Here is a 17,712-nt window from a genome sequence, read left to right as displayed (position 1 = left end):
AAGGAGGAAGGTGTCTGTTGAAGGAGAGGAAGGTCATTTGAAGTAAAGGAACTTGGGGACAGTAATAGATATGGACCAGGAAGTTCAAGTGAAGGAGGAGCTATATCTAGAAATCATAAGACAACACTGACAGTTGGTGTACTCATGATCTATGGAAATGATCATAAATGAAAGTACAGAGGTCAAACTCCTACAGCTCAGATCATTTCCTGTTGCTACTCTTCAGTGAGATATGTAACACTGACACTCAGTGAGGCAAGTGTCGAGAGAGGGCATTACTAAAGTAGAACCAGTTCACCCAGACTGCCCACTGGTCACTAACCTATCACCTCATTTCATCAGTCTTAACTGGAGGTCACTGAAACACACCCATCCTCACTGGACTTCAGGTTGAGTAACACTCCCTCTGCTATTTGGGAGACTTTCATGGCAAAAGGTGACAGAATCAGATATTTAGTGGTGACCGGCTGAATATGTCTAGTCTTTTTGTGATGGCTTTTGACTTGTTTTGTTAGTTTCTCAATAATTTTGCTTTTGCTGCTTTTATCCAACTTACAAAAAAGGGAAACAATCAAGGTAAAGTGCAACAAGGACATGTTAGTGTAGCATTAAGTACCGATCGCATAGATTCAAGTGACAGAATGGGAATAGATTCAGCATGTCCAGTTGTTGGTAGTGCTAGGAGAGTACTCTCTGAAGAGCTGGGTCTTTTTTTTTTTAAAGGTATAGCGGGATGCCCCTGCTCTGGTAGGAACTGGTAACATGTTCGACCAACAGAAAACAGACGAGAAAAGTTTGGATTGTATGGGCGGCAGAGCCTCCTTCATTGGAGGAGTGGTTGGGAGGTAACATGCAAAATAAAGTCTGTCAGCGGGGCCTTTACCTCAGTCACAGGATCATTTTAATATCAAACCATTCAATGTTTGCAGTTTTCCCAGATGTCAATGCTTTGTACTCAATCCACAGAACAAAAAATCCAGAAAGAAGCAGATTTTGAGTTGACGTGCACTCATCAAAGTAACAATCAAAAGGAGCAGACAGAGAATGACCAAAGAATATCTAGTGCTCATTTTTTATATGAAAGAAAAAACCAGAAGCTCTAACAGAAGGGTTGGCAGCTTGCCAGCTCAGATATTTTAGTGTTTTATGCTCAAAGTGAGCCCCTAGAATTTAATTAAAAGGTTGCAATCAGGAATTTAAGTTAAGAATTTGAGCAGCAAAGCTGCCAAAAAACATAACATTTAATTGTTTGGGGCAACTAAGCGCCTCAAAACATCAGCAGCTGATATTCTCTGATTGAGCTGAACTAAGCACAGGAACTAAGACACGAAAACATAGTATTAAACTTTTATGCAAAAAAAACTAAAGACATGTTTGAGTAACAGAAATACATAAATTTTTTAGATTTTAATCAATTAATAGATAGTGAACTCATACACACTCCATGGGCTTTTATTACCATTTTCCAACAATCACACAAATCAAAAACTATATACAAAAAAAAGAAAAAGAAAAAACACTGGTTCAAATATTAAAAAGTCTGACAAGTATGGATAATCCAAAAGTGACAAAAACCTTTCATCAGCAGCACAACTTCACCATCTGTCTTATAAAAATAAAAACGTCAAACAGAAGCCTCAAGCTCTGAACAAATGAATCGGAACAAAGACTCATTTCATGAGGATGGATAACCTCCAAAATATTTCAGACACAAACTGGGATATAGAGAGAAGACAGGTGAGGGTAGGTCCATCAGCCCCGGTGTCTATAAAACATCTGAATTTACAACACAGAGCTCTGACGTGACGCTCCACCACAGGCCAACAGAGTCTTGCGAGCACACAGTTTGTGTTACAGTAAACGAGGTGGGTTGGAGTGAATGACACTGCTAATACAAGGCAGGAGATCACTACATCACACTGTACAGAGAAAAAATAATTAGGAAGCAAACTGAGAAAAACGGTCTCCGTCAAAAATGGATTGGAATTGTGTCAAAAAAGAATTCCTGTTTTTAAAAACATGTACAAAACCAACGGTCACATCTTTCATGACATGACCTCCTGACTACCATTACTGTCTTCAGACAGACATCAGTAGCGTCGACCGAAAGCTCCGCCCTGTAGCCCGCTGCCCTGCATCAATTGGTTCTGTCTGTTGAGCGCTCCAGAGAGGGACTGAGATGTTCCGGTGTTCATGTAACCTCCACGGCTTCTAAAAAAGAGAGACACACAAACACACCATGATTGATGCTGTTCTAAATGAAAAGTGAATGAAAAGTTGAAGCTCGTCCTAAAAAACAAATCAATCCTGCTGATATTTACTACTCACCCTGTCATTCCTCCACGTGCTATGTGGCTCTGGCCTGGGATAGCACCGTCTCTATCTGGAACAAAGAAGTACAAGATCAGACACAAAGTATTTACAGCTCTTCATGGTCATTAAGTAAGTTACCAACTAAAGTATTAGGACATTACTACTACATTTATGCCATCTGGCAACTCGCAGTACAGCCATTACACACACTAAAGCAAATGTGCGCTTACTTTGCCATGTTCTGTCTCCATCCATCTTCCTATTGGAGTCCCAGTCTCGACTTCCTTCCCTAACAAAGAGAACAAAGATTTTTTTTAAATTATGTTTTCCCCTTCAGTGGAATCACTGTACTTAGGTTTTTATATGGCTTGAGCTGAAGTCAGTTCTCACTCACCTGGGGTTAATGCGTTTGTCATAGCCTCCACTCCAGGAGTCGCGGCCTTCTCTGCCATGTCTGTCTGACCTGTCTGAGAAGTGCTGCGAAGAGATGAAAGACCGTTAAACTCTCTCTCACGCCATGTGTTCGTTCATTCGTTTATAAAACAGACAGCACACATTGTTATTTCTGTGTATGTGCCAGTGTGAGCTCAATTTCAACTGCAGTCCTTGTTTAAGGAAGAGTAAAACACATGGATGTTTTCTTGATTCTGAGATTTAAGTTCCAAATACATCGACTGCGGTGGTTTTGTACCTCAAAAGATGAGTCCACGTCTCTTACCTGACCATCTCTGTCTGCACCGATGCCTCGGTTGTTGTCACGCCTGTCCATCATCATGTCGTCTTGATAACGGCCTCGGTCCCTGTGGTCAAAGTCCTGATAGCGATCCTGTCGAGTAAAGTCTGAGCGACCGTACCGGTCATCCATGCCCATGCGTTTTTCAGGCCAGTCATCTTTCCTAATATTAAAAAAAGAAAGAAAATGTAGTTCATCCACTGAGCTGCTCTGTGTTGAGTTGATACAGCACACACAAAAGTACTGAAGCTCTCACTCATGTTATAGGTAATGTACTAATGCTGACAGACGCTAGCTCAAATGAACCGCTGCTAAGCAATAAAAAGCATTTATAAATGATCATTATTATTATTTTTACCTGCCATCCATGTCATAGGGCCTTTTGACGGGGCGTCGCTCCTGTTCAAAACGCAACTGCTCCTGCTGTCGTCGCAGTTCCTCGCGCTCCCTGAGGATCCTTTCTTGCTCACGCCGCCTCTCATACTCTATACGTAGCCTTTCTCGCTCCAAGAACTGGCGCTCCATCCGGTCTGCATCGAGGCGCTGTTTCTCAGCCTGGGAATCAAATCATTTATGGGTTTTTAGTAAGATTATAAACATGAAACCTGTGACAAATTAAGGGCGATGATGAGGAATATGATGATATATGGGAGTTATTGATGAACAGCATGTGTTTTCAGCAGACTGAAATTATAATGTGGGCAGAAACTCCGATAATACAGCGAGAAAAGAGAAGTCATTTGTTAGAAATACCTCCAGCCAGTGTTTCTTCCGGAGCAAATGTTTCCTCTCCTCTCGTTCACGGAACAGACGGATTCGCTCGCGCTCGCGGTCTGGACGGTTGTCACGATCCCGGTCACTGAAAGAAGAAAAGCAACGATTAATTTCGTGAGCACCAAATCTACTGTTTACAAAGATTTTAATTTCAACAAGGAACTACAGAAACACACACACAGCATTGACTTGCCATGGACCTTCACCAGTTAATAATTCAAACAATCTTAATTAATGCTCATTTATGTCTTATTAAGCCCTCTGATCGGGTTTACATTGTTGCTTGTAGCGCCCTTTGTGTGATCCTTACGTGCATCTGCGTCTCTCCACCTCTCTGATCTCCCGCTCTCGTTGTCTCTGCCTCTCCCTCTCTCTCTGCTCCTTGATCTGGTCGAATGACAGGATGTCTTTCTTCTCCTTACTGGGTGACTTGCGGTCACGGCTCTTTGAGCTCTAAAGAGAGGAGATAAAGAAAGACAATGTTAAAGAGATAAAAGAGTTTCAGGGCTGCAGATTCTGCTGTTCATGTGGGTGTAACTCGTTACAGGGCGAATGTTTACTCACTCGTTCCTTGCTTTTGGTTTTGACACTGATGACAGGCTCTCCTTTGGACTTATCCATAACTACAGTCCTCTCATTTTGCCCTGCCAAACAAACACAATCAACATCAACATCAAGAATCTATATCTCTATCTATCTATCTATCTATCTATCTATCTATCTATCTATCTATATATATATATATATATATTTGAGAGGAAGATGGACATTTTTGAACATTTCTCACCTTTGCCATCTTTTCCTTCTCCTTCAGACTTCTCGTCTTTTCCATCAGATCTACAGAAAATAAACAGTGTGAGCACATTAACAGTTCACAATAACGTTTTAAACAACAGTTGAATGGCTGGTTTACTTTTATAGTTATAACTGTGGTGCTTACAAGTTACCAAGGGGGCATGTCATGCTAAAAATATGTGCCCCAATAATATTTGGAAAAAAACTCCGGACCAAAACAACATGCTGATTGGTTATTTTTAGTAAGGAGCTTACTTGGAGTCAGAGGAGTGTCTCCTGTCGCCGCCAGACTTCTTGGTGTCATTTTTGTCTGCTGGCTTCTTTCCCGCCGGTTCATTTTTGGCCTACAACGTTTAAAAAGGAAGATGATTATTCAGAAAAGCTGAATGAAGAGATTTGATACTGATTATACCAACAAAATTAAAAGAATAACACGTCTTTTATAGCTATCAGACTAATTGTGATAATTGCTTTCAACTTATTTCTGTCTCAAAAGATGGACAACAGTTTACATCCCCTGAATTACCTACTGCAACAACCGAGCGTATTCAGTCAGAGGCTCCTGCAACTCCGCTGACAGAAAGTCATTCCTGCCGACTGCCATTACAGTCTAGAATGACTCTCCCTGCACAGAGATTCTGGCTTATGGACATACAATAGATAACTTGCACTGACTCACCCGCTCAACAGAGATCATCCTGCCATGCAGCTCTGTCCTGTGAAGGTGGCTGATACACTTGGTGGCCTCCTCTGTGGAAGACATGGTGACAAAGCCATAGCAGCGAGCCCCGGGGCTCTTGGCGTTGGTCACCACCTTAGCTCCAACAACCTGCAGGAAGTGCGGAGGAACATAGAGGAGGATGAGCAGGAACAAAGAGATGCGGAGGGAATGAGTCCTCAGTGCAAATTCTTATTCATGATAACTACTTTTGGACTTGCCTTGCCATATTTGCTGAAGAGAGTCTTCAGATCAGTCGCTCTGGTAGTGGAAGAGAGGCCACTGACCCACAGATTCCTGCTACTGCTTGCTGCAGCACCACTTCCAGCAGCTACACACAAATACATGACAACATACATCATATGAGCATGTCCCAAGTGAATCTGAAGGACCGGTACAGAACAGAACAGAAAACACTTCATTCACTCACCCTTTTCATCTTTTGACTCGGTCTTATCATCCTTTTCCTCAGAGCTAGAGGCAAAGAAAAAACGCCATAAGCATACAACAGTGAGGATACCTGGGATCTCACCTCATACAGATGTGTATATACTTCTGTGTTTCATGGTATAATACATAACTGACAGTGATCAGTCCATCATGTGCCACATTGCAGTGATTTTATAGTGAATAAATGGAACTATAACCCTATAGCAATCCCAATGCGTTACTCGTTAATGGGTAATAAAGTGGGATAGGTGGTGTAAGGAATGACAAATGAAAACGGACAAATGCACAGGACGTTTTTTACCTCCAAAAGAGCATCCAAATTTTGCTAGCACAAAGGAGCCAATGCAACAGAGATAGCCATTTTGGTTTCTAGTAGACAGAAAGCAACAAACCTCTTTTTCTGATCATCGCCCTCTACAGAAGAGGACTCTTTCACAGTCGAGGCTGAATCCGCAGCAGCATCCTCTTCTGTCTTCTCATCCTCCTCACCCTTCTTAGACCCCATTTCTGAATCAACAGTTTCACCCACAGCGCCCTGTTTGCTTACACTAACAGCCTGCGAGCTTTTGTTTTCAGCGTCAAGTGTCTCTTCTGGGACATTATGTGTGTCCCCAACATCTTTGGTGTCAGTCTCCACAACATCCCTGTCGCTCTCCACATCTCCAGAGGCGGCCTTGTCGGACTTGGCACCAGTGTCGGACACATTTTCTTCCCCTCCGGCGGTGGCAGCTTGCTCTTCTTCAGGACTCGTCTCGTGGCTCTGGTGGTGATCTTCGTTAAGCGGCTCAGATAAACAAGACCCGGCTACTTTGTCATTTTCTACGGATTTAACAGGAATAGAATGGCACAGAGTTTAATCACTTCTGAAACACAGCAATGGTTAACGAGGAACTGGCAAGGCCTGGATTAGGAACGTCATGACCACTGGCCTGTGCTCTTAGAACTATGAATTAAAACGATGAAGTAGACCCTATGGAGAGACTGGAAAAGAACCCAAAGGCTGGAGGGGGGACAACCAAGCGAACTAGTGCGTCTCAAGTTGAACCACTTGACTCAATTCACCTGATCCAAAGCAGACAAAGAGTTCAGTGCTGAAGAGAGCCACAAGATCAGCAGTGCAGCAGTAGATTCTCAGTCCTTCAGTCCAATCTTCTTTCAAACTTTGACTTTCCTAGTGTCCATTTGTGACGACAGAACTTTATCTCAAGTCCAGCAGCAATTTCATGTCCAGCTGATTTCTGAGTCAGTGTCTTTAAAAAGTTGTAACAGTTGACAAGGCTTGATGGATCTTCTGTGTCTTGGTCTTCATGTGGCAACCTAGAAACACTGCAATCACCTGCAACAGCTCACACCTCCCTGACCTTGAAGTTTAATTGCTGGCAGTGCGCATCAAATTGTTAACCACCACTGTTTGACTACTTCAAGGACATAACTGGCTAACTTCAGCCATATTCAGCAGTGAATTATTAAATGTGGTTAACCAAATTTCAACACAAAGCCAGCAATTCCCTTTGGGCTTCCAGTCTCTCGTCCTGGTTGAAGCTAAAAAAAGTGTTTGCATTCCAAGCTCAACACTGTAAAAGATGCCTCCACCTTTTTATAAACCATTTTCTACAGTACCTGTTTCTTCTTTTACGTCATCTGCGTCTGGATCCTGAGCCTACAAGGAAAGAACGATGTCTCAGTGAATGGGGCCGCTTGTCACATTTAGTTTTACCACAGCTTTGACAGAAACAAAATATGTTTGTAAGGGTACTTACCATATTGATTGATGCGCATGTCATGTATTCATCTTTATCCAACTTCTCAGACTCATCCATCTGTTAACATAGATACAAATGCAGTAACATTAAAAGTTGCCAGTTAAGACAGATAAAACACTGAAATCTGTAGAGAAGTTTAAAGTCCAGTTCCCCACCTCTGGACCTCTTGCTTCATCTTCTGACTCGAGGAGCGCGTCTTCATGCTCTTCGTCCATCACCGCGTCTTCGTCGAGGTGAAAATTCTCGGTTTCATCCTCAGCTGGTATTCCATTGTCATTCTCAGTCTCATCTAGAACATTCATTTCAAGGATGTCCATTTCCTGCATGCTCTCTGGATCATCTTGAAGCTCCTCCTGAGAAAAAAAATGGGACACTAAGAAAAAAGAAGAGACGAGACAAACAACTCTGTAGTCATTGAGCTAAGAATAAATAAAGTTCATCAAACTCACATGGGTATCATGGAGATCCTCCTCGATAGTACCGTCCTCTGGTTCATCGTTCTCTTGCCTTGTATCTACAGACAATATGCTTCAGTTTAGAACAAGTCTTCATTTGAGTGTCAGAGAAAACTGCTGCATGTCAGATTTTACAGGAGGTGTATAACGTTAATGCAATCACGGGAAATAAAGCCAACTATCATGAAGATTTTAATGATCAGATTTGGTTCATTTTGCAGGCTGTCGTTTCTGCTTGGTGTTGTTTAACTGTATTGTGTTTACTGGCAGTCATCCTCTAATACATTCTCCCTTCCCAAAACAGGCAGAACAAAACCTGGATATTACATCCTTCATGAACTGTCCTGTCATTCTTCTACTATCTCTACGGGATGATTTGTGTTTCAACGAGCTCTTAAACCGGACGATGGGAGGTAAAAGGACCTGCATGTACAGTAGTAGATGACCAGACACTGATCTTACTTAGTACTGGAACAATGGACCAACGTTCAGCAACACAAGACGCCATTTCAAGCCAATGAACTCTCGACTCCACGCGCACAGTTCATTAAAAAGTGTCATTTTTAGAAACATTTAGCCCGATTTAAGAGAATTTCTCGGTTGCAGTGTTCCTGTTATACTCAAAGTCAAAGTAAACTTTATTGTCAATGCTGCTTTCCCTCTTATCCCAAACAGCATATACATGAAGTATAAAATATAAGTAAAATATGTAAAGACAAATCTAAAAATATATACAAGCTAAAGACTCAGCACTATAGTTTAAATTTTATGTAAATTAAGACAAACCTGACCTAGACAAGTTGGTCATCTACTGTACATGCAGTACATCCATCATGCATGCATACTTTATATTATTATACTTTAAACAATCAGTGTCTATTCTCTCTGTACAGTCTCTGAAAGACTAAATTCTTTATGAGGTTTTAGACTTACATACTGCATAGTTCACTGTTACTTGTTTTTTTTTATTTTACTGTTATTTACACATGTGTATATAGTGTTAAAATAGGATATCGTATAGGTGTATATTGTTAAAGTTTTGTTTTCTTGCTATCTGACTTAAGTTTGGGAGCTGCTGTAACAAAAACAATGAATAATAATAATAATAAAGTATTTCTGATTCTGATGATGCACATGCATGCAGTGGCACTGCTCAACATAAGGTGGCAGGTTTATGTGAATGTGACAGCTGCATGTTGCTCAACCTGAGACACATTAGGAGAGAGCAGGGCACACTACAGCACCGTGTCTCCTGTAAAGTCTGACATCAGTGTGTCATTTCATTCAAAGTCACATCCTCATCTTTGCATCACCTTTAGCAGAGCGTTTGGCTGTGCACTTCTTCGGTGCCGACTCCGGAGTGACAATAATCTCGTCAGGATTTCCACCCTCTTCTTCGATTGCCTGTTTAAAAGAAGACGTTAATAGACTGTAAAGTTCAAAACATGTGGTGTGATTTAAAACAAGAACATCTTTTTAATGTGTATATATTAAAAAAAGAGGCATAATTAGAGCTAACGCTTTGAGCTAGCACGCAATTCAAGTCAAGGCTAACGTAGCATTAGCTTCACACGGCAAGCTTTTTGTAAAATATTAAATTTGCTGCCTTGTTGTTGAATAAGTTGGCAGCTAAAATACCTTTTTCAGACGCTCCGACAGCACGCTCTTGACGCCCGTGGTGTCCAGGTTTCGCTTCTTCAGCTCGGCCTTCAGGTCGATAACTCTCAGCTCCGACAGTTTGCGGACCTCTGCGGCCTCCGGGACCTCCACGTCTGCTGCTGGGTCAGCCATGGTTATGTCCATGAAACTATCTCTACAGTATTTGCGTGCACTTTGTGTCACTAACGCTGCAACACGGAGGGGGGAAGCAGCGGGGCTAGCAGGAACGAAACGACTGCAAAATGGAGGCCGCGGCGGCGGTGAGAGCTAGTTGACGTCACCGCGCAGGCGCAGTGCGGTGCTGTTGCAGACAGCCGCTCACACCGATGAATGAATTTGTAAACACGTTTTCAACAAGACAGTGATGGCAACTAAGGGGTGTACAATGTGCATGAGAGGTAATAAAAGTTACAAAAAGCTGAAGGCGTTGAACAGTTCATGTAAAATAAAAATAATAAAATAAATAACAATTAAGGGGCCGGTGTGTAGGAGCCACATTTAAGTTTGTTTGAATTCAGTTATTTACATTGTTTTGTGAGTGTGCACCCTCTACAGGTGAGGATGGTGGTGTCAGGGGGAGAAGGCATGTGAAGCTGTGTGGTCCTGCCAGTTACAAGATTTAAAAGACCCATGCAAACAATGCGTTATTTATGTGTTTATTTAAGTTGCAATAAATTATCGCCTTCATTCATCAATCAGCTCTCACTGGATTGTTTTTGGTCACAAACTGCGAGTCTGACACTGCACGACTGCTTTCTCCAAGTGGTGAAACAAAGGAACCTGGAAAACTGGATACAAAGGGTTACAAGAAAAACCCAAACAAAGTTTTGCCACTGCAGAGTTGTTGTTTTTATTTCTTTCTTCTTACAAACAGAACACATGTTGAACATGATCATTGTGACTTCTCGATTTCATATAAAACTGCAAAACATTGTAAAAACTTAATGCATAGTTGGTACAAAAATAAATCCTCCTTGGTTAGCTTTGTTAAAACGGTAAATTCAGAGGCTTCATATTCTCTTCATTTTTTTTAACAGCGCGTAACGGTTAAATCATTCTTAGTGACTATGAAAATTGTACATGTCACTAAATTTGTAGTTTGTGTCATTTACTTGGCTGAGGGACAAGCTTTTGCTGGCAACAAGAGGTTGCGGTGCATCACATAATTCAGGACAGTCAGTCTCCTCTGGTATATTGGCACTTCTAGATGATGCTGGAGGGTCAGTGGTGGAAGACTCCCTGCCAGTTTGTACACAATATGGCCATGTATTTGAAACCGAATCAACGGAGGCAAAGGCCTCGGTTAAGGAAGAGCACTCAGGAACATTGAAGGAGTCGAGGCTGAAGGATGAGGAGGCAGAGCAGGTGCGAAGAGGTCGTGGTTCATGCAGGTTGAGTTTTGAGACCAGTGGTTTGCCAACGGTTACTGGTTTCCTTTCCTGTACTTCTTCATCCATGTTGGAATAGGTGTAATGAAGGCAGGTGGTGAAAGTGAGCTCCGTCTATAGAGACAGTGAACAGCAAAATTATTTAGCTTTAGATAAAAAATATAAAAAAGGAGTCTCATCTCTCTTAATTGTGGACTTAATTACATTTTTTTTCATCATAAATATTCACAAGAATATTTAAAATGGTTGTGTAAGCCTAATTTGACTGTCAAACAGTACTAGTTTGCCTCCAGGGGGCGCACACACATTAAATAGTTTTTTTCCAGGACAGAAATAGAAGAACTTTGATGAAAACAATGACAAGAGTCTGACCCTGAGTCTCTGCAGGCCCCGGATGCGTGTGTAGAGACTAGGGACCTCTGGTGAAGGAAGATTTTCCTTGATCAATAACAAACTGCCGGCTTCAACCAGCGTCTCCTGGTTACTCTTCTTCAAGTCAATGTCCACATCCTGCCAAAGTAACGTAGATGTAACGTAGTGAAGTATGTAACAAGTATCCACAATAACAAATGAATTCCTGCTTAAAATGTGCCGTATAGTGGATTCCAGATCACAGCATGATGATCATTACGGGCGAGACACACAAAGACTTTCTGTGTAATATCAGCTAACAAACCTCAGGGAAGTCAGTCAGTTGAGCACAGCAGGAAACAATTTCTTTGGGCTTCTCTAATATCCGAGTATAGATGACCATGATGTTAGAGAACTCTGCAGCAAACCCAAGCTGAACCTTCACTCCACAGTCAAACTGCAGGTAAAGGGTCTGCGGTAGAACTGTGAAGGAAGATATTGAATTAGGTATACTTTAATCTCAGACAAAAGTGTTTTAATTAATGCCAATATTAAACTAGTGATCTACAAGCAAGCAATCCAAAACTTTTGTGAAACGAGTACCGTGAGCAACAGCCCACTGCAGGTTTCGGGCTGAATGGGACGTAGAACACTCAGAGGGCTGTATCTTATCAGTGAGGGAACGTCGTTCAGACAGATTACTTCGTAGCTCCAGAGCCTGCCTTCCTCGTGTGATCTCACAGCGACCCATGTCTGGTAAGAGCAGATAGATTTTAATACACAATATGCATTAATCAGTGCTGTTAGAGAGTTGCACGTATGGCTAAAAAGAGTGTTGTCACAACAGGTGTGTTTTATCACCCGTCAATGCTGCAACATGACTGAGAGGCAGGAACATGCTCAAAATGTTCAACCCACAGAAAAACACTTCAAGAAAATGTTTCTCCCACAGTTCTGTGCATCAAAAGAAGCTATTGTATTGCTGTTGTAGCAACACGTACCAATGCTTTGCAAAGGGAAGTTGCATTTTGACTGTCATAACAGGAAAAGCACAGGTGGAACTAATAACAATACAAATGTTTTATCTAGGTGTGTCAGCAAGTTATACTGTTAAGCTGACATGCACAATACCAGGAACGCCCAGGAACTTCAAGAATGGTAAACATTTCAAATACCACAGTGGTTGGTCAGGTTATGATTGCATCCATTTCAGTGTACAAATCATGAGAAAATCAGACCAGATACAGTATAAATATACACATTAAAATGTCAGGTGTAGTGATACATTCCATTTAACATAAATATCTTATTGCAGCCTGAATCAGAGGTCTCATACTTCACATATGTACTCCACATACCTTCAGCCACTCTGTCTAGCATGACTGTGACCTTCTCATCTTCACAAACTCGCCGTTTGAGGAAGCTGATGAAGATGCCATTTGACACATCCTTCTTCTTCACTTCATATGCCTCTGCGTCCACGCATCTAAACAAAACAAGCTATACATGAGTGACACTTTTTCACCTAAAGCAGGGGGATTAAATCAGACAGGTGCGGAGCAGGTGAATTAAGACCAATGTGATAGAATCATGAACTTACGTGGCATATCCAAACACTATATTTGCTGTCACCTTGATCAGTTCTGGTTGTACAATGATAACATCATTTGGATTTCTAAAAAAACAGATTAGACGTATAAATATGTGCAACAGATAATAAAAGGCCGATACGTGAATTCATTCAAAAACACTTGCACCTTTTGCGACACATGTCCAGTAGGAACACGTTAAGTCCAGTCTCTTTCTCCTGCATCCTGGTCAGTATTTGCTGTACACACAAGCAGTGCTCTGATGTGTAGGAAGCTGGCGCATCGATGGGAACCATGAAACTGTTGCCGTAATTCTCGTAGCCATGACCTGCAAAGTACAGCAAGCCTGTGGAGGGAAGGGCAAAGGGCAAAACTGTTAATTACTGACTGCCTCTTCAGATTCCTGGTCTTTTTTTTTCTTTTAGCATATTTGATGTTAGATATTTAGCTTAGTAATTAACATATTGTCCAGATAGAAAAGAGACCAACCGTAGACTCCTTTGTCAAGCAGCAAGAGGAACTCTGTAACAGCGCTGTGCATCTCTTGCCAGTTGAGGTCCAGCAGGGAAACCACCTTGAAGTCCATTTGTCTGAGAAAGTTGGTCAGCTCGTGGACGTCGGCCATGGGAGCACACAGCTGAGTGTGATAGAGGTAGTTCATGTTGCCAATCAGAAGAGCAACTTTGTCTGTTGCTGTGGAGGGAGAGATGAAGCATCATGAAAGAACCACTGACTTCAAATTACAGCGTTTTTTTTTTTATTATCAATTGTTACTACAGTGTTTGTTTTGGGCAAAACTCACCATGGAAGTTCTTGACTGGTGGGGGCGGATTGGCCATCTGTTGTAGTGGATGTATTCCTGGTCTGTTGGTTAGCCTGTGGACTTCCTTTGAGTCTGCCAACATCAATAAGAAACGATTAAAATAAAAAATCCCATGTTTATTTACATACAACCTTCAATTACTGGCAGGGGATTTAGCTGCTTTGACACACACAAAATAAGCCCACATGATATTTTTTCACTGACCTACATATAAGAAAAACAGGAATGAAAGTGTAATGATGTAGAAAAGGACAAAGGAACCAAAAGTTCCTCTATTCCCTCCTAAATGTAAATATCAAAACATAAAGAATACCTAGACCACGGTCAACTTCTACCCAGGAGGCGTCAGTGATGGAACTAGGTCCTGCATAAAAATGCAAAAGAGGAAGTTATTCACTGTACTGTACTTCAGTTCAAACATGACATTGACACTATAAAGGTGCAAATCACACTTCATCCTCTATTTTTACACAAACTAAACTAAAGTAATAATATTCATAAAATTCAGAAACAACTTAAACTTTCAAAGACCTCTTTGATCTTTCTCATTTCTAATTTTACATTCTGAATATAGAAAGAAGAAAAGTGCCTCGGTCTCACCGATGGTCACTGTGGCCGTGTCAGTCCATGCCTCGTGGTACAAATTGAACACCTTGCATTTGTACTGTCCTCTGTCTGCTGTGGTCACACATGGGATCTGCAGGGAACATAAAAGTACACAACATCAGCTACACAAAATAAGACAAAATGTGACAATTGGTTATCAACTGTATTTTGATTAAGGAGACTTGACACCTGCATTAGTTTGATATATCAAAATAGTTTAACCCACACCCTGTAAAACCTTTAATTGAATCTTTTTGGTTGAATTGTATTGTTATATACATGTATTTACTCTATGAATACACTTACCTTGAGTGAACGTGTCTTTTGCTCTTTCATGGGCAGCATGTTGTGATACCACTCATACTGTGCAGGAGGGTTGGCCTCTGCGTCACACTCCAGGAACAAAGTGTCACCCTCAGACGCTGCTTGGGATTGAGGCTGAAGGGTGAATCGCAGCCCGCTCACTGAGCCTGGAAACAGAGTGCTGCTGCAGCCTGAGATGACAAGATTTACTAGGATATCACATCACATCACATGAGATAAATAAACAATAAATGACAAAGAAACAAAGTAAAGAGAGGGAAGGAGAGGAGAGGTACCTGCAGAGTAGACAGACCGTACTTCAACCCACTGGGTGAAGATGCAGTTATCTCCATGGTTGACCCTGCAGATATAGTGACCTTGGTGGACTGGGGCTAACGGACACAGAACCAGCTCTGGTGTAGACCCAGTCTCAGTCGAAACCTAAAACAGATAACCAATTTATAACTGACCTTTGATTATATATATATAATGTAAAATGAATAAATACTGACCTCCTCGCTGCCTCTGAACCACTGGTAGCTCAGTCCAGGGGGACCCGTGGCTCTGCAGGTCAATACCACCTTGCTCCCCATTTTGGCCTCCTGGGACTGTGGCTGCACTGTGATCTGAATCAGCTCTGCCACTACCACACACACACACAGAAATACACACTGCCTTAAGAGTACAGACAAGAAAAAACAGAACACAGCAGTGGATAGCTGTGTTTTTTTTAACAGGCACTAACTTGCTAACTTGTGAAAGTTGATATGTTCCCCTCCTTGAAAATAGTTTGGCTGACAGAGGCAGCACTATCTCTTCCTGTTATTTACAGAAAGAAAATGAAAGAAATCTTTTGTAAATAAAAGAACTTTCTTTCTTTTTCTTTGCATTTGGGCCAATTGTAGGACATAAATTAAAAAAATTAAACAGCATGTTTTACAGGATGCATGTAAACATTTACTAGTAGACACCCAAAGTATGGATATAAACCTAGAAATGTGCATAATATGTGTTATGTGTAACACTTTTACACGCACACTCTGTGTTTAATGTGGGATTATAAAAACATATGTGTACAACATCTCTAGTCACATCAGTTGGGCTGATATGGTATATTATTTCCTGGAGAACATAACTACACATTTGCATATTTAACTTCTGCTGTACCTGTGGTGGTGAGGCATTGCACAGCGTCATGGTGGTCCATCTTCCGCAGGCAGTGAAGCAGGAACTCCAGAGAGCAGGAACGATCAGCTAGCCGAGCCAAGAGGGTGCGTCCTGGGCTACCTGTGGCGCTCAGCACCTGGAGTGAGCAGGCGGTCAGCTCATTCTCACTGCAGGAAGGGAGTTCAATGAAGTAATGAAGTATGAGTGATAACAGTCAAAAGAGAAAGGGACCAAGACACTTGTAGGAATATAGATGTGTAGGTCTGGGGCTTCATGTCACGATCAGTGGGATGACAAATAAGAAAAAAGATAGATAAAATAAAATGGTAAAAGTCTACATGGTTATAACAATCACAGCATTTATCCCCCTTCTCCATTTGTAGTCTCTGAGTGAAAGTCATTTGGTCCATTTTGTGTATGCTGATTATGCTAATAAGAAAGGCAACTGTGTTTCTACTTAGTAGCTCACAAAAGACAGATAAAAAGGCAACTGTGTTTCTACTTAGTAGCTCACAAAAGACAGATAAAAGTACTAGTAAATGATTAATAATCAAACATTTATTACAGTTTACAAATCCTTTAGGAAGGGTGCCTCATTAGATAGATAGACAGACAGACAGATAGATGTAGATAGATAGATTATTATATAGATAGATAATTATTAAACTATTTATCCATTATTTATTATTTTTAATCTAGGGTGTTTATATTGAATATATACTGTAGTTTCTACTTTTCTAGCTTCGCTCGCTCGCTCGCTCGGGCTCGATCGCTAGAAGTGATAGATAATAGATAGATAGATAGATAGATAGATCTTTTTATATCTACTACTACTATATCTAATGCTTATTGATCATGAGGGAAATTTAGGCATCCAGTAGCAGCAGGGTAACACGTAATATGCTTTAAAATTAGTAATAAGATAAGATAGATGATAGATATATAGATAGATGATAGATAGATAGATAGATAGATTGATGATTTTTGATTGATTGATGATGTAATTAGATAATATGCATTAAATTAGATAATAAATTAACACATGCAAAGAATGGAAGGAAGACATGTTATCATACATGATAGAAACTCTTGTTGTAGGGTGCAGTGTAAAAGTTCAATAAGTTGTCTTGGTTATGAAAAAGTGTTTGTGTGATGCGTTCAATGTCTCACCTGCAGCTTAATCTCGGTTGCTCGGACACGGCTTTGGCCAGCTGCCTCCACCCGCAGCTTGAATTGTCTAACATCTTCGCCAGTTTGTTCAGGACTTGTTCTTCAGATACCGACACTCATTTTCCACGCATCCTCCATCTTCTTCAGCGTGTGTCACCACTGACAAACACCACACGAGGGGGGGCACTAAGGTGAAACGTCGAAACTTTTTTTTTTTTCCTCGACAAACAAGACAAATACAACAAGTGGGCTGAGTCGCCTACACGAAAATACAGGTTGTAAACATTAGTCTGGTTTTCCCGCGGGTCCATGCAGAGAGGAAAATCCGCGTGTAACTGTAAACACACACACGCGCGCACACACACACACACACACGGCGGAGAATATTATCCTTATCGAGGAAACAAATCAGTACAGCCAAGGTAGAAATGAAACGACAAAACATCACCGACACTGCTTCCGCCATCGACACTTACCGTAATGCGCCGTTAAAAAAAAAAAGTTTGGACTCACCGACTTTAGAGAGCGGTGTTCAGAAAGAAAGAAAGAAAGAAAAACAAAGGAGAAACCAGTGACCTTCACTTTTCCCTATTTACATGAAATGAGTTGTCTCATCCATTTGTCACCACGTCGGTCTTCCAGTCTTACGATTTTG

At 41.2% G+C, this 17,712-nt stretch overlaps 2 protein-coding genes across 3 annotated transcripts; both read right to left on the bottom strand.

Annotated features, from left to right (window-relative positions):
• Positions 1-1,373: 1,373 nt before the first annotated feature.
• Positions 1,374-9,965, bottom strand: safb (scaffold attachment factor B). 2 transcript variants are annotated; one of them, XM_019274368.2, is made up of 21 exons: positions 9,640-9,965; positions 9,315-9,405; positions 7,996-8,060; positions 7,699-7,899; positions 7,544-7,606; positions 7,404-7,443; positions 6,176-6,602; positions 5,764-5,807; positions 5,555-5,664; positions 5,295-5,444; positions 4,871-4,959; positions 4,608-4,657; positions 4,385-4,464; positions 4,131-4,273; positions 3,800-3,905; positions 3,405-3,601; positions 3,032-3,209; positions 2,708-2,790; positions 2,544-2,602; positions 2,329-2,383; positions 1,374-2,211 (listed from the first exon to the last, which is right to left on the bottom strand). In XM_019274368.2, the coding sequence occupies exons 1-21, from the start codon at positions 9,802-9,804 to the stop codon at positions 2,091-2,093; spliced, it is 2,517 nt and encodes an 838-aa protein (XP_019129913.1). In that variant the 5' UTR covers positions 9,805-9,965; the 3' UTR covers positions 1,374-2,090. The 2 variants fall into 2 exon arrangements, with proteins under 2 accessions (XP_019129913.1, XP_010735098.2); XM_010736796.3 differs by having other exon boundaries at positions 7,544-7,603; positions 7,702-7,899.
• A 520-nt stretch (positions 9,966-10,485) lies between these two features.
• On the bottom strand, positions 10,486-17,193 carry malt2 (MALT paracaspase 2). The gene is made up of 16 exons (XM_027290182.1): positions 17,058-17,193; positions 15,888-16,054; positions 15,233-15,363; positions 15,017-15,161; positions 14,724-14,911; positions 14,412-14,508; positions 14,125-14,175; positions 13,791-13,883; positions 13,478-13,681; positions 13,157-13,334; positions 13,000-13,074; positions 12,758-12,885; positions 12,003-12,152; positions 11,725-11,882; positions 11,421-11,558; positions 10,486-11,162 (listed from the first exon to the last, which is right to left on the bottom strand). Exons 1-16 carry the CDS (start codon positions 17,129-17,131, stop codon positions 10,719-10,721), a joined length of 2,421 nt encoding a protein of 806 aa, XP_027145983.1. The 5' UTR covers positions 17,132-17,193; the 3' UTR covers positions 10,486-10,718.
• Positions 17,194-17,712: the final 519 nt, after the last annotated feature.

The sequence above is a fragment of the Larimichthys crocea genome, chromosome XVII (assembly GCF_000972845.2).
Source record: "Larimichthys crocea isolate SSNF chromosome XVII, L_crocea_2.0, whole genome shotgun sequence".
Lineage (NCBI taxonomy): Eukaryota > Metazoa > Chordata > Actinopteri > Sciaenidae > Larimichthys > Larimichthys crocea.
Note: the sequence above shows the minus strand (reverse complement) of the source record. Positions and strands in the feature narration are given on the sequence as shown.

What these genes read in the sequence shown, in the direction of transcription:
- safb (XM_019274368.2), bottom strand. Translation starts at nt 9,804, where the DNA reads ATGGACATAACCATGGCTGACCCAGCAGCAGACGTGGAGGTCCCGGAG. An exon ending in AGGATCTCCATGATACCCAT is followed by an intron (nt 7,900 to 7,995) that starts GTGAGTTTGATG and finishes TTTTTTTCTCAG; the next exon opens with GAGGAGCTTCAAGATGATCC. An exon ending in TGGAGACAGAACATGGCAAA is followed by an intron (nt 2,384 to 2,543) that starts GTAAGCGCACAT and finishes TCTTTGTTCCAG; the next exon opens with ATAGAGACGGTGCTATCCCA.
- malt2 (XM_027290182.1), bottom strand. Translation starts at nt 17,131, where the DNA reads ATGTTAGACAATTCAAGCTGCGGGTGGAGGCAGCTGGCCAAAGCCGTG. An exon ending in CAACCGAGATTAAGCTGCAG is followed by an intron (nt 16,055 to 17,057) that starts GTGAGACATTGA and finishes CCCTTCCTGCAG; the next exon opens with TGAGAATGAGCTGACCGCCT. An exon ending in ATAGTGTTTGGATATGCCAC is followed by an intron (nt 12,886 to 12,999) that starts GTAAGTTCATGA and finishes TGTTTTGTTTAG; the next exon opens with ATGCGTGGACGCAGAGGCAT.